At 40.6% G+C, this 15423-nt stretch overlaps 1 protein-coding gene and 1 long non-coding RNA gene across 6 annotated transcripts in view; one reads left to right on the forward strand and one right to left on the reverse strand.

Annotated features, from left to right (window-relative positions):
• MLLT10 (MLLT10 histone lysine methyltransferase DOT1L cofactor) overlaps positions 1 to 7350 on the reverse strand; it is a 116800-nt gene extending 109450 nt beyond the window's left edge. Inside the window, exons 1-3 of one of the 5 annotated variants that reach the window (XM_071735068.1) lie at positions 7084 to 7350; positions 6305 to 6473; positions 2521 to 2600 (exon numbers count right to left, since the gene is read on the reverse strand). In XM_071735068.1, the coding sequence (XP_071591169.1) occupies positions 2521 to 2600; positions 6305 to 6473; positions 7084 to 7122 (288 nt within the window). In that variant the 5' untranslated portion in view covers positions 7123 to 7350. Of the gene's footprint in view, positions 1 to 2520; positions 2601 to 6304; positions 6474 to 7083 lie in introns of those variants that run through there. The other 4 variants (XM_071735071.1, XM_071735070.1, XM_071735067.1 and 1 more) reach the window with 4 other exon arrangements.
• Positions 6379 to 13031, forward strand: LOC139792151 (uncharacterized). The gene is made up of 2 exons (XR_011724164.1): positions 6379 to 6872; positions 7690 to 13031. It is a non-coding gene; the product is annotated as an uncharacterized lncRNA (long non-coding RNA).
• The last annotated feature ends 2392 nt before the right edge of the window (positions 13032 to 15423 follow it).

The following is a 15423-nucleotide window of genomic DNA, read 5'->3' on the forward strand; positions in this document are numbered from 1 at the left end:
CTGCCTCCCAAACAGGTCTTGACCATTTAAAACCCACAATACTGGTGACCACCTCACTATCAAGCACACAGAAGTCAAAAGACTTGTATGAACATTAAAAAAAAAGCCACCACTTTCACTAACAACCAGTATGTCCCAGCTTATCAGACAAAAAAAAGGGAACACAGTGGACATCAGTGTCTAAGAGCTGAAAGTATATAAGAAACCAACTTCTCTAACCTGCTGTTAAGCAAAGTTCTCTGGTGACCCACCTACTTGAACTACATCCTGCTCAGTTAGTATGGTTCATTCAGCTGTTGAAGCAAGGATAACTTCAGTAACTTTAGTGCATGCAATGAACTCTGGTCTCTTATTGGAATGGATTTATTTGCCAAGTAACTGGCAAAAATAAATATAAATAAAATTTTAAATTAAACAAACTTTTTAAGAAAAAAAATAATAAAAAAAACCCACAACACAGGAAAAATACTCCTTGAGTGCAAGACTCAGGTCTTTTTAAATATTAAAAACAAGCACATAGAAGCACATTCAATGTAATACAGTTATCTTAATTCTGGTTTTGTTTCTAGACAAAAATGCCAACAAAAAAATTAGGCTTCTGTCTCCTACAAAGATGATAAGGAGGTTTTCTTTTGCAAGTACACATACTACAACTTCTGAGTTTGAGAAACTGGTTATCATAAAGTTCCAGTTTTCATACTGCAATCTGAGCAGCAGTTTAGATTTTGAATGGTAAAGGCTTCTCTCCAGTACACCTCAGAGACAACCACCATGTTCACAACTCACTAACATACAAGGAGTTGTTACAACTTCAACTGTAGCACTTTGTTCTACCTCACATGCAATTATTTACAACTGAGAACCATTTGAACCTTTGCTATGCTACTAATGGGAAAGATTTTTTTTTTTAAACAAGCTCAATAATCAACTTGAGCTGTATCATAAGCAGACTCTGTTAGGTGAATAGAATATATTGAACACACTGGGCAGAGAATTCAGTCAAAAGATTACTATTACTTCTTAATTTCACACAGCAAAGAAAAGCAGTACAACTCCTATCTAAGCTGTTCTGTTTGGTAAACTGAAGAAATTGACAGAACACAGTGAGATATCATTTATTTTAGAACTCACTACAATTCTTCTTCATTCCTTACTTCAGGAGAAACCTGGAATAACTATAATCTAGATCCACCTGATGAGAATTCCCTAACACACACCTGAAAAAGTCTCCTTCTAGCCACCACCACCCTTTCTCCCCTCTATGTATTTTCCTTTGCTGTCGACCTCTATATAGCAAACTCAACTACATTAAAAAAATGTTGCTCTTAAAACTTCAAATTGCTGATGGTCTTCCCAAGGAAATAAAGAAACAGCCTTTCTTTAGAAAGAGCAGTGCTTTGGAGAGCACACTGATTTCAGTCTGTTCTTGCTCCCATGAACTGGTCTGCTTTGGAAGAAGTAATAAGGAGTCTAGGTTACTAGGGCATTGTGAAAACTGGTGCAAGATGGAAGAAAGTAAGAAAAAGAGGAACAAGATTCTTCCATCCTGTGCAAAAAAATCACACAACATTAAGTCATCCTATCATTTCTGCAGTACTTCATATTAGAAATGGAAATAGATACAGGAAATAGCTCACATGTAAACACTCTGTCAGTAACTGAAAATTTGGTCTCAAGCCCTTCATTTGTCTTTAGAAATAAAAAAGTTTGAAAGAGTTAACACACAGCCCTAAGATGCTGCAACCACCTTCTCTTCCAGACTTTATACAAACATTTTCAGAGCCAAAGGAACAGCTTAGTCTTTTTAAATACTCTCACTTTATCTATTGCTGGAATACAAACTAGAAAGTGCCAACTAGTAAGAAACGTGACTGTCTTTTTTTTAAAAATTCCTGACATCATGCAGCTTGATCTAATAACACACCAGTCTGACCAAAAGTAACCCTCATATCATGAAGGAAAAATAAAAGCACTGGGGTTTTTTGTTACTGTTCAGAAGGACTGTCTGAATCCTCAGTGTCTACCATAAAAAAATAAAAAACTGAGAAAGAAAATGTTTCTTCAGTTGGAAGTATCACAATCCAAGTAAGCACTAGATTATGTAATCTAAATCTAAACCTAATCTAATTCTAAGAACATTGTTTATTCCTAAAGTGTTTCTGGACAAAAGTTTTCAGCTGGCAATCTGAAGTTGCTATAAAAGAAAATTGGGCACAGATCCTATTTTCGCCCCATACCTAATTATGTAAGTATTAAAACTGACAAAATTACACCAACCCCACACCATAGATAAGGAGAAAATAATCTCAGAAACTTTGGGGGATAAAAAAGGCACTAAAAAAAGGACCAAACACACACAGCACACAGAAATTGTCAGAATACTAAGTGGAAATATGTAACTATCTCTTAAAAAAAAAAATTATAACATAAATCTGTTTTCTATTATTACTGGGATCCATTGGGTAAATACCATCCACACAAGCATTATAATTAGCATTATTTAATAATCACAGTACATACCACTCTGGCTGCTCTTTCCTGAGATTCACACTTCCTGCAAAACCAAGGTCCAGTGGGTACTTGAACAATTCCATAGCAAGCTGTTTTGAACAAGACAAAATATTTTAGCAAACATAAGCAGCACTACAGTACTACTAATACAAATGTTATAAAATAAGCTTGGTATTAGTTGATCTCGCATCATTTTAGTAAGTCAATGCACATGAATCCTATCTCAATGGTACTAGAAATTAAGCATAATAATCTTACACTTAAAAAAACATGCAAAATTTGCTAAATAAAAAATACTGCTTATCTTAGAAACTAATATAGCCACTCAAAAGCAGTGTTTCACATGTGATTGGTTTTGATACTTATATACCAGTAAAACAGCTAAAACACAAACACCCAACATTTATAGTCAACTCTTTTTCAAGAGAAAACTCAAAGCAACTAACAAATCCAAGTTTGTAATAAACCATTCACACGGTTACAATCAAGTGCTCTTTACTCCTGATGACTAAAATGACTGGTCTGAAGTAGGAAATTCAGAATAAACTGAAGAAAGATACAAGGGTCACTTTTTCTTTTCCCCTGAGAATTTATATGGAACTGCAAATACAAACTATAGCTGAGGACCAGGGCTAGCATTAGTTGCAGCTATAGTCAGGCTACAACATAAATTGTTAGAAAAGAGATTCTGAGAGATGAAAATTCTCTGCAACACTGCAATCTGTATTTTTAGAGTACACTAAAAAAAGCAAACAAACAAAAAGACCCAGCAGTTTGTTAAGAAATTCCACAGAAAGGAGTTTAGTGAATTGGCCATGTTTAAAATGCACAGATCAAGAACCTTCAAGAACTGCTGACTGAATGAAAATACAAGAATCTAATTGCTGTAACTGTGTGCAAGTACCTATATGGGTTTAACAACTAGTAATAAGCAATAAAAAGCCCAACATTTCCCTCAAAAAGATAATACTGAATATACCATAATATTTTTAATACCTTGATTCTCAACAACCATATTACTTAAATAAGAAAATCTGTTTTAAGTGTGTAATGAGAAGCAAGTATATACGTAATAAATTAACAGCTAAAAGGAAAGTTGAGATTAAATTAGTATCTTATAGTATATATACAAAACTACTATTGGGTTTATGCTAACCTAAGGAAGAGGAAGAGAAAAACAGTAATGCAGTAGTAGTCTAACAAATATCTATCTTATACACTTTTCCTTCTATGAAAGCCAATTGAATAATTTCCTACTACATACACATACAGAGCCACATTAAGATCAGCTGTCAGATTTTCAATTACATTATGCAAGTACTGACAGACAAAACTATCTTAATTCACTCTTTCTACTGTACAATAAAGTTCTTTAACATGAGAAAAAACATCTTGGTTTTGTTGCATCTATATTAACCACAGATGAGGGAGACTTTGAATTCCTCTTTAAAAATTAAGAGGGAGACTTGAAAGGTACAATCATACAGTTAAGTTAGCAAGAGAAAGCAGAGTCAGAAACTAATTACAGAATGCAACACAGAGACAGGACTGGCAATTAGGACAGGACTGGCAGCACTACCTGGGCAAAGACCAAAGTTGAAGTGAAGCACTTTTATACCTGCAAACATAACAGAGTTCACCTAGACTCTGGAAAAGCCCACAACAGATTTGTGGTCTGATGCACTGTGACATTGTTTATTGAATTCCAGGACTTCCTTTGGTTTTCATTTTCACTGCTATGCAAAGAGATTTTTGCCCTTCACAATTTGCCCGTGACTTAACACTTAAAAAGTCTGATCTGAACTAAAAATAGTAACAATTAATAGTCTCATACATGGTAAGTACTTTTAATAAGGACTGCCAACTTTAAACAGGAGGACTACTACTTTTAATACAGACAAGCTACAAAAGGGATGGACATGCTTCCTCTACCACCTATCACATCACACATCAAATCCAAAACATAAAACATCAATGACATGGTTAATCAAAACATGCAGTTCTTCTTAGGACCTCTACAACAACATCTGGATTTTGAAGCAGCAGTACTTTGCACACGTCCTGACAGATTCAAATTCAGATCTGGATCTAACTTATAAAAAAATAATAATAATTCGGTATTTTTGCATGAAACTTGCTGAAGTGTCTCTCTTTATTAGCCTTTTACTGTTCCCCCTATTTTAGCTCCAGCTTCTGCTAAAGTCAAATTTCTTCACTAAAAATATTGGCAAAGCTCTAGATGCAAAGGAAGATGCCCAAGATGATACAAAAGTAAAAGCTGCTGTAGGTATAACTTCTGTAAGTACTCATGTTTTAGTATTCTTTTTCATGATACTAAGATTCCATAAAAGCAGAGTTAACATATTGGTTAACATTACCCAGCCCTAAGCCAACAGAAAATTGATTGAAAACCAGACCATTTTCACAGATCCTGTCAGCTACCCTCTGCATTCAATCCAACATTAGCAAGAATAGCTGAATTATACTGCAGACCTCCTTAAATCGCAACAGAATCATAGAGTGTCAGAGGTTGGAAGAGACCTCTGAAAGATCATCGACCCCAACAACCCTGCCAGAGCAGGACTAAAACAACTACTTCTCTTCATTTCTTGACAGTTTATAAGGGAGCTGAAACAAACAGGCACCTTAACATCTTCAACACAATGAGACACACAGTAGTAGTATTTTCACAAGCACCAGGCATTTAGACTAAAAAACTATATTTAGGACTTTCTTTCTCTTCCAATTTGTTCACCATCTAGAAGAAGTCAAAGAGCCAGCCAGAGTTCCTACGACTATTTCATAGTTAATATTAAGAAACTACCATCTTATTCCCTATTTCTGCTACTATAAAGCAAAGCCATCATAACTTCCTTTCTTACAACGTAAGCATCAGAACCCAGTCTCCCCCCCTGCTCTCAAAAGAAGGGTGAACCCACTGACAGCAACAAAACTCTCATGGATACAGGGAACACACCAGCTCCTGAGCTGGAAGCCAACCAACCAGCCTCCACTAATCCAAACAAATCCAACATCAGCCATTCCGACTAGCACCCCCCCCTTAGAAGCACAACAGGAAATCTCTTCATCTACCAGGAAACATCAGCCAAATGACATTCAAGGAAAGGCAGGCAGTGCAAGAAATCACATGAAAGCCAAGCCTTCCATACACACCACTCTCTTCCAATCCTAAACCCTCCTCATCTACTCACTTCTAAAATTTTTATAATTTGGGAAAGGTAAGGACAGCAGGGATTGAGTATAGGAAGAAAGAAATACAACAATTCCCAAAAACTGAGATTAGTAAGAAGTTCTGCAAAGAAGTGAAGGAGTTTTATATAGTCTTTGAACTGCTGCAGCTGAGGTTGTTAACAGGGTCCCAAGGCAGACCGGGAAGCATAGAAACGGAAGAGGTACCATGAGCAAAGGAAAGGAAACAAGAAATATAAATAAAAAATTAAAAATTCGAAGGGGGGCTTCTTCCTTTCTCATAGGCCTAATATAAGGAAATCATAATGTAAGAAGTCTCACACGAGGGAAAAGTCAGACTGGAAGGAGAGAGGATGACAGGACGGGTCAGACCAGAAAGCACGTGGCCCTGGAAACAGACTTCATGTGTGTCAAGAAGGAGCTGGGAGGGAAAAGAAGAGAGGGAGAAAAACGGTCAAGAGGGGAACAAGGACGGGGAGAGAGGGGAAGACGAGGCCCAAGGGAAGAGGGCAGGGAGAATCAAGAACGAAGCAGCGAGGCTGTAGGCCAGAGCGGGTGAGCTGGCACTCGCCTGCCTACTCACCTTGATGCACTGCGACATTGCAGCCGTGCCCGTCGCAGTAGACAAGCGGGTTCTCGGCCCAGCCCCTCTCGTCGGAGCACACGCAGCAGCCGCCGATCATCTCCTTCATGCTATTGGAGAACTCGCCCTCCAGTGACACAGGCAGCAGCAACGGCTCGCTAGAAACCATCTAAGGGTTAAAAACACCGTCGTCAACAACACACACGCTTTAGCCCCTGCCTGCCCCCTCCCCCGGCGGTGTCTCCCCTCAGTCACTCAGCCGCCGCCGCCGCCACCGCCGCCACGGCAATGATTTAGGGCCCATGACCGCCGGCTAAGAGCCTCTTCTCGCCCCCGCCCGACCAACCGGACAGGCTCTATCAGTCACGCCAGCAGGCAGGGGCAGCCCGGCGGTGGCGCGCTGAGGAGGGCACCGCGGCAGGGAGGGAGGGAAGCAGGCAGGGCAGCAGGGAAGCGGGGAGGCAGGCAGGGAGCCGAGCAGGGCCGGCGCGCAGGCGCACCGCGCGCCCCCGCCGGGAAGGCCTCGGCCCGGGCCTCCTCGCGATGGTTCACGAGCCGCCCATGGAACGTGAGCCGCGGCTGAGCGCGCGCCCCCCACCCCACCCCGCCCCCCCCCCGCCGGCTCCAACCGCCGCGCCGAGAGAGCCTGCGCGAGAGCGCGCGCCCCGGCAGGCCCGCCCGCCCGCCCCTCGCCGGCCGGAAGAGCCCGAGCTCCCGGGCACCTGAGGGCCCGGCCCGACCCGGCCTGCGAGCCGCCCCGGCCCTGCTCCAGCACCCACCTCGCCGTGCTGCCACTCGCCGTCCCCCGGGCGAGCCATCTCGCCGCCCCCCCCTACCCCGACCGGCCTAACCCTAACGCGCTCCGGGCCGCGACCTCCGCGCCGGGGCTGCCGGCCGGGCCGCGCGGAGCGCCTCGGGACAGCCCGTGTGAACCCGCCCCGCTTCCCAGCCCGGGCGAGCGTTAGACGGGCTTATTGCTGCCCCCCTCCCCTCCGTGCGTGGAGGGGGGGCGGGGGAGGTGGCAGACATGCGCCCCGCTCCCACCCGCGCTGTCACTCTGCTCATGCCCCCTTCAGGAAGGCTGGGTGGAGGACTCGCCCCATTCCCGCCCTCCCCTCCCTCCCAGCAGAAATCATTTTTACTATCTTGTTTATTTTCCCCCTGATGTGACTGCAGGACTAATGCGTTCCCGCTCCCAACTTTTATTATCCTGTTTATATCCCCTCGGTGTGCCTGCAGGACTAATGCGTTCTCGCTATTACGCCACTTCCTTGCCCTCACCGCAACTTCTACTATTTTGTTTATTTTCCCGTAGAAGGGGCTGCAAAACTAATGCATTATTAATCCTTCTCTCTTCTCTCCCAAAACTCGTCGCGCGGATGCAGCGCTGCGTGGCTCTCGCTGCCAGAGCAGCGAAAGTGATGCTGAATAAAAGATGCAGCACGCAGAGAAACCAGGGAGGCCACAGAGACACAAACCCAAACACGTTCGTCAACACAGCTGTTCTCTGCTTTGACTTAGAGATGGATGCACCTTTCTGGAAGTTGGGCGTTTGTGTTTTGGTTTGGTTTTAGTACGACAGTTCTAATTCTGTTGTCTCCTCTAGTTAAAAGGTGTGGGAATGGAAAGATGATGAAAAAAAAAAAAACAAAAAACACACACACTAGGAGGAGGGAGAGATATGAGGTGGTCAGCAGAGAGGAAAATCTCAGGCTATTCAATCCTCCATTGTAAGCAGGTATGCCTGTAGCAGAAGGAACTAATTGCAGTGATTGTTAGGGGCACAGAGAAATTAAATGCAGCCTTGCAAAATTCTGCCCAGTCGCTCGCCCCAGGGCCAGCATTTATTTATGTATTTATTTAGTGTTGGGCAAGGAGGATATCATTGATTTATCTTCATTATCTTGCTAAAAGGCAGAGAGGCAGCCTTTGTATGGGGGCTATGTTTTTCATGATGATTTTGCAAGGGCAGCTTCGTTGATACGGTATCTGTACAAATCACTCCTGAGTTATGTACATTCCTGAACATGTTGCTACCTAGACCTATATATATATGCGCAGGTTATATTTTATACATTGTTAACTAGTAAAACATCTGCACTTCTGTACGGGTGTATAACAAACGGCTGTGTAGAAGGAAGAGGTGGGAGGTGCACAACCCTCCACCCCCAAGAGACATCCCAGTCTTGCAGATCATATGCGGGATATCTCAGGTCAAGCTCTTTTTTCTCCTTGAAAGTTTTAAGTGAAATTACTTAGAGGAAGAATGGAGGATGGGCAAAAAAGGAATTATGAAGGTAGCTTCCTAGATGAAGGGCCCAGCCAAACACAATTAGCGCAGCCATTTGCGCCACGTTCTAAGCATTTATCTGTAAATTTATGTTCCAATATTCTTGAGAGTTTAAAAATTTTTCAGGCACGTGTCAAAAATGGGAGCAGGGAGGACAGGAAAGTAGAATGTTTACATTTGTGTAAAATCATTCAGAGGTTGCTCTCAAAAAAATCCCGTCCCACATACAAATGTCCTACCTCAACACTAAGGAATATAAATTTGAACGTAAAATTATGTACATTATAAAATATACTTACAACATTATTTTTCTTACTTTTAGAGCCTGTAAAAATACCCTGAAATTTGCAGGTGCAAATAATTACTTTGTAAGGAAATAAAGCAATTAATGGCTCCTGGCATTTTTTTTAAATGCAATTTTAAAATGCAATTTTAAAAAAACCCACAAATTTATTTGAAGCTGATAAATATGTCCCAGCCATTCTTAATTCTTGTCAGGAAAATGACATCTAATTTAAAAAGCATTCTTAATGATTCTGCTCACCCTGATAAAAAAAAAAAAAGTAGCAGATCTACCCTTTATTTTCATGACAGGTAAATTAAAATAAATATAATTTTGAAATTCAAATCAATATATTTTAATTTGTTGGATGAATATATATATTTAGTAAAACTTGTATTAACAACCAACTGTAATTTTTTCAAAAACCTTTTTTTTTTTTTTAATTAATTGAGAAGGTCTTCCTTCAGTTTCTCCTTCGAAAAGCAGCAAGTACAATTCCCAGATCTTTTTTGGTTTTTTTTTTTACATTTGCTATTTTAAGGCTTAATTTGCAGTTTTATAAAGAAGATTCACAAAAGAAAAAATTAATCACTTCGTAACAACTTGATTAAAGCTGCACCATGGCAACAAGAGTATATTAATGAAAAAAATAATGTATGTTTTCAAATAAAAATATTTTAATCTCACACCATGTAATACACAAGCTCAGGACTGAACAGCCTGAAATTTGGCTTTGGTCAAAATTCAGTCAAGCCTAATACATGCAATTATTTAATGAAACATTTGTTGTTATGGATTTCTGTTTAACTCTTTCTATAGAAAGAATGTACAGGGACTGAAAGAAACTCCATGGCTACCAGAGGATGGTATTGTATCATATTTGATGGAAAAAATTAAATAACCTCTTGATAGTTCTGTAAAACAATCATTTAGAAAAGAGACCTTTGAAATGCAAAATAGGAAAATAAATGCATTACCACTAAATAAATACTGCAAATACTAAGCCTATAACAGCTATGGAATCAGAACATAAAATCTTGTAGCATGTGTGCTCTTATGATTGTAGTATTTAATAAGCACTGACATGACACAGAAGGCCAATTTTCTTTCTTTAAAAAAGAAGCCTGTCCTTCTTATAGTGATATATAAGAGATTAAAATAATTAGAGAATAATATAATTCAGTGAGTAGGAATGAATAATTTCATTGTTAACCTAAATGCACAGAGAAAATCCAATTCTCTTAAAAGGAACCTACAAAACCTAGGAGCTAAACAAGTTAGATTATGAGAAATGTACAAGAACATTACATGGTTTCATATTTTTTTGATATTAGATACTTTTTCTAATAGAGTGAATGTGTCACTGAAAGAAAAATCCACTATTCCAATGCATATTGTTTTTAAAAGCTTACAAAATTCCTACAGAAAGTGTTAATATACATTAGTGCATAGCACTTTAGCTTCAATAGCAAAAATAAAGAGGTATTCACCTTAAATTTTTACTACCAATTAATCAGTTCCAACAATAATGCTAGGATTTTGGAATGCTTCCTTTAAATCTCACTGGTTTTTTGCTTCTAAAATGTACAAAATTATATTGTAAGTTTGGCGAATAAAACAAAGCATTGAACAAGGAAAAGTCTTTCATTTATAAAACTGCATTACCAATTGGATATAAAAATCAGAAGAGCCTTCTGGGAATAACAGAAAAAACATAGACTTTATATAAAATGCTTACTATATTAGAACACATGAATTGATAGCAGGACTTGGAGCTGTAGAGTAGGGAAATTCACTCCTTTCCAGAAAGCAAATTTCTCATAGCAATTTTTACTCCATTTTCAGACTGGGTCTTTGTTGAGAAAGCTTTGATCTTTACCTATGTGCAAAATGACACATGCTGCAGCCAAACAGATGCAACTGCAAACAGGAAAATTGCAAGAACTTAGTGATACTCAATAGATAGAATAATACATCTCCCAAATACCCATTTTAAATACATTGGTGCTTGTCTGCCTTTTGTTTATGTGGGTTTAAATCATTAACAGTCTTCACTGACATACATTCTGAACGTGGGCATATGCTCCATTTCTGGAAAGGCAGCAGCAAAATGGTTGCTTTACACAAAATAAAACGCGACTCTTGCGTGTTGACCTTTGCACATGGTGTGCTTTAAATGGCAGCCTGCCTTAGATCACACAAACTATTTCTATCCACGTTCAGTTAAGAAGGATGTAGCATTTCTACAGAACCCATACTAAATATGTTAATTTTTCAATAATCACTTTCAAATTATACCAAGAAGCAGCAAAGTTTCCTTTTTCCTCCTATTTTTTTTTTTTTATATATATACTGCTTAAATAAGTATTTAACACCTATCCAAATGAGGTGTATGGAATAATTTAAAAGTTTCAGCATTTAATATGCAGTGACTTATTGATCAGAAGTTCACATGCTCTATATTTACATGTTATGCAAGTACAGGTAACACCATCAAAGGTCACATCCGTGCATCTCCTGGACACCATGCCTCTTCATGTGCTGAGCTATTTTCTTTTGTCATTACAAGTTTTGTAATTCTTTCAACTGCAAAAAAAGGGTAAAGTAATTCTACCAACTCCAGTATTAATTTTCTTACTTTTAATTGTATTAGCACCTTTGAAGACTTTGGTAAATTCCACTTAACTATCAGCAATGGGTAAAATTGGTGGTTTTCAAGTACAGCTTCTGTTACTAATGTTGGCATTTAAATGTTAATTTCAGATTGAGGTTTACAGTAAACATGAAACAAGGGATTTTCTTTGAATGAACAATCTCAAACCAAAATTCTGAATAAAGGAATCCTAGCACAGGATGCTTTTAAGTGCACTGATTATTTTCCTTTTAAAGATTTAACATTCCCTAAGTTAAAGATTTAAACGTGACAGTTAATTTATAATTCTTTACATTTAAAAGGCATTTAAATGTTAACCACATTTTTATATGAGTCAAGTCAAAGCAATGATAATTACAGTATGATACAAAAGAATCTGGAATAAACTTTTAGCAAACCATATTGAATATTAATGCTGTATTAAGCCCTGAAAAGCTGGGTTAGTAAACTCTGGAATGAGATTATATGTAATTTAAATACAACACAGAGCTTTTCTTCAAAGAATATTTCATTTTGAAGTTTGGATTTTTTTATGAGGTATGTATTAATTAACTGGATTTTTATTAGATACATTTACATAGCATCACTCAAAAACCAAGCCTCAGATTATTTTTCTTCTATAGGCATACCTCTATGTAAGATCTACTAAATTAGCATTCCATATAAATTAATAGCCTTTTTTAATGTTTGTTGTGTTGTGATCAGCAGTGTGATACTGCGTTGTGTCACAGGTCACATTTATTTGATTTTGATACACACATTAAATACGAGAAACGACATGCTGAATTTCCCATCAGATATCTTAAATACAGGCCAATTTTAGATGGATTTGTATAAACAAAATGCATATATCTAATATAGGCGTGGGAAAGGAAAAGCTGGTTTGTTATATGCTAAGGCAAATTGGAGTAAATCAACCGCATCCGTGGGCTGTATAAGCAATACTACTCTGCTTTTCCCAGTACCATTTGGACAAAACAATGTTACTTTTTATTTAAAGTGTTTTCTTCTCAACAAGGGGCCACCACTTCCCAATCTCAAAAACACGCCCCAGAATATGTTAATTAATTGTATTGTGTCTCTGAAAGAAAGAGGTTGCCAAATGCAATAAAAAAAAAAAAAAAAGGTCTTTCGCTCGGTGAGCCCTGTTCCCACTGCTAGTTACCATCTAATTTCAATTCCACAAATATATATTTAGATAAATGTCCTCTAGGTACGACTTGGAACCATTAAAAACTGCCTAAAGAGCGAAAGTCTAACTTGACCACATAGGGTGTATCTGGGAAGCTTAACATTCCTGGTGAATTAAGCGCGAAAGCCTGGGATCACTTTTTGTCAGTCCTACTATGGTACTTCAGAGTCGGGAATGTGGGTAATTTTTATATCGTGGTACTTCCCAATTAAAAGTAACAACAATGGTCCTTTGTGAGAAAACTTAATATATGAAATATGTCAACACATTCCGCACAAATACAAAATAAAGAGCAATGTAGAATGGAAATGGACCGTTTCTCCCTATTTTTTTTTAAATCATCCCTTTCAATAAGATTTTTTAAATAGCAATATGTTGTTTTAGTAAGTGCAAGAGCATTCAATGTCCTTTCGAATCACGCTTTCTAAATCTGTAGTTACCTCTTGAAAATTGCCAAGCAGCAATGAAGAATAAATGTATCCCCGGAATACTCAATTAAAAATAAGACCAAAACAAACAAACAAAAAATAAACCCCAAAAGCTTTCTTTCATCGATCTTAAAGTTAATGCTTTTAGATATTATCAGGGTGTTTTATTCTTGTGAAAAACAGGAAATTGCAGCTTCAGTTTTCGAGTAATATGGATGCTTTTTACCATCTGAACTGAACTGAGCTTTTATTTGGAGGAGTCCCACAAAAGCCTGAAAGTTTACAAAGAGTGAAAAAGAAGTCCCAAACTGTATTATCTTAAACAATGACTGCAAGCAGACAAGTTCCCATGTGTGTGTGGGAGGAGGAAAGTCACTGAAGAATTATTTTCAGCTAGGTGATATCCATAAACATCATCCTCTAACTTCTTTTACTTGCTGCTGACAATCTATGCAAAACGTTAATTTAGTTGCAACAATTTTTAATTTAGGCACACTTTTAATATTTCAAAATTTTTTTTCGCGCATTCAGACATAACTTGCTAAAAATAATCGCACTTCTGCTAGGAAGGATTTTTTTTTTTTTTTAAATAACTAGTTGTCTATAAATTCTCTCCCCATCACAGATATAAGCTCCTACCCATTTTATCTTCCAGAAACAACGTGCAAATACATTTATTTTCCTTAGAAGATCAGGGGCACTTGTTGGAAATGTTCTTGAACATAAAGTTAGTCAATTCCTCCTTTATGTAAATATATGAGAAAGTTAAGGTCTGAAACGATGTAGCAAAACAATTTAATTTCTAGTTATTTTCGGGGGGAGGGGAGGAGGGACAACATACACTTTTTCTACAAATCTTTAAGTCTCAAACCAACACAGAACAATCACTTGCGGGGTGTGTGTGTGTAGGGGGGAGAATCCAGACATCATGGTGCTTATATGAAAAACAGGGTAAGATCAGTCTTCATTTTTATAAACAGACCATTAAGACGAATTCCTTCCAAAATTCTCTTTAACTACACATATTATTCCAAATCCAGTGGTTCGGAGCAGTTTCTCCCGATTTCTTAAAGAAGTCCTGTTCCAAAATCCACCCACAAACAGATGTTACTTTATGTACAAAGCCACTGCGGTAGTGGGGTTGGGTTTTTTACCTTTCAAGTAACACGTGAGCTACAGCCTCACAGGAGCTCCCTCAGTGGATGGCACTTCTAAAGACTCCTCTCTACTCTTGTACCCGTTTTCTTGCCGCACCCCCACGAGCTGCTGCGTGCGAGCACACCGACGTGCGGGGGGCTCGGCTCGGCTCGGCGGGAGCTCTTCTCTCCTCTCCTTCTTCGCTCCGGCCGGGCAAGCCCCGCCGGCGGAAAGCGGCGCGAAAAGAGGCGGTCGGGGAACAATGGGGAGCGCCTGGAAGAGCGGGAGCCCCGGCTGCTTCCTCCGGCCCCGCTCCCACTGCTTCCTGCGGCCTCGCACGCCGCTGTGCAGGGAGCGCAGGCCGCCGCCGGCGGTCTCCCGCCGCGCTCACTGTCCGGCCCAGACGGCCCCTCTATGTCAGCTACGACAGCCTGCCCCAAGCCCGCCCCGCTGGCGGGAGACAGACCCTCGCTCACCCTTGAAAGCCCCCAGGCAAGCCTGCCAGTTCAGCGCCGCGCCGCAAAGGGCACCCACGGATTTACTCTCAGCCGTTCACCCACAAACTCTCCCGCCCCCGGCGTGAAGCGTGCTGGAGGGCGAGTGGGGCTGCTGGCTGGCACGCCGCCAGCTCCGCTCCCGAGCCTATCCCAGGGTCGGCGGTGCGGGCAGGCCGGCCTATGGGAGTCCTCATCCCTCCGCCGGCTGCCCCCGACCTCCTGCCACCGGCCCCGCGGCCGCCCGTCCCCTCGCATGCCATGAGCACTACCCGCAGGAGAGGAGGCAGCACTACAGACGAGCCCCGGCCCGGGTGCTGCAGTGCTGGCTTCTTCCCTTCAGGGGACGGTGCTGCGCACAAAAGACGGTTCAGCATTGTTCTCCTCCCTGACCCCCAAATCCCCTTTTCCCCGCTGCAGAAGCCGCCGGGAGCGGGGAACGGGAAGGACCGGGATGGAGGACGAAGGCGGGGAGAAGCCAACTGCCTGCGGCTCCGGTCGCTTCGCAGGGTCTCTCGCCATCATTGCTCTTCCTGAAACTCGCCCTTGCGGCATGCCGGTGGCCTGCCCTCGAAGCATACCTGCTCCGGCAGCCCTCCCGAGCCGGCCCTAGAGCTGTGTGTGCGAGGCCTCCCGCCCCAC

This window comes from Heliangelus exortis, chromosome 2, assembly GCF_036169615.1.
Source record: "Heliangelus exortis chromosome 2, bHelExo1.hap1, whole genome shotgun sequence".
In the NCBI taxonomy this organism is placed as follows: Eukaryota; Metazoa; Chordata; class Aves; order Apodiformes; family Trochilidae; genus Heliangelus; species Heliangelus exortis.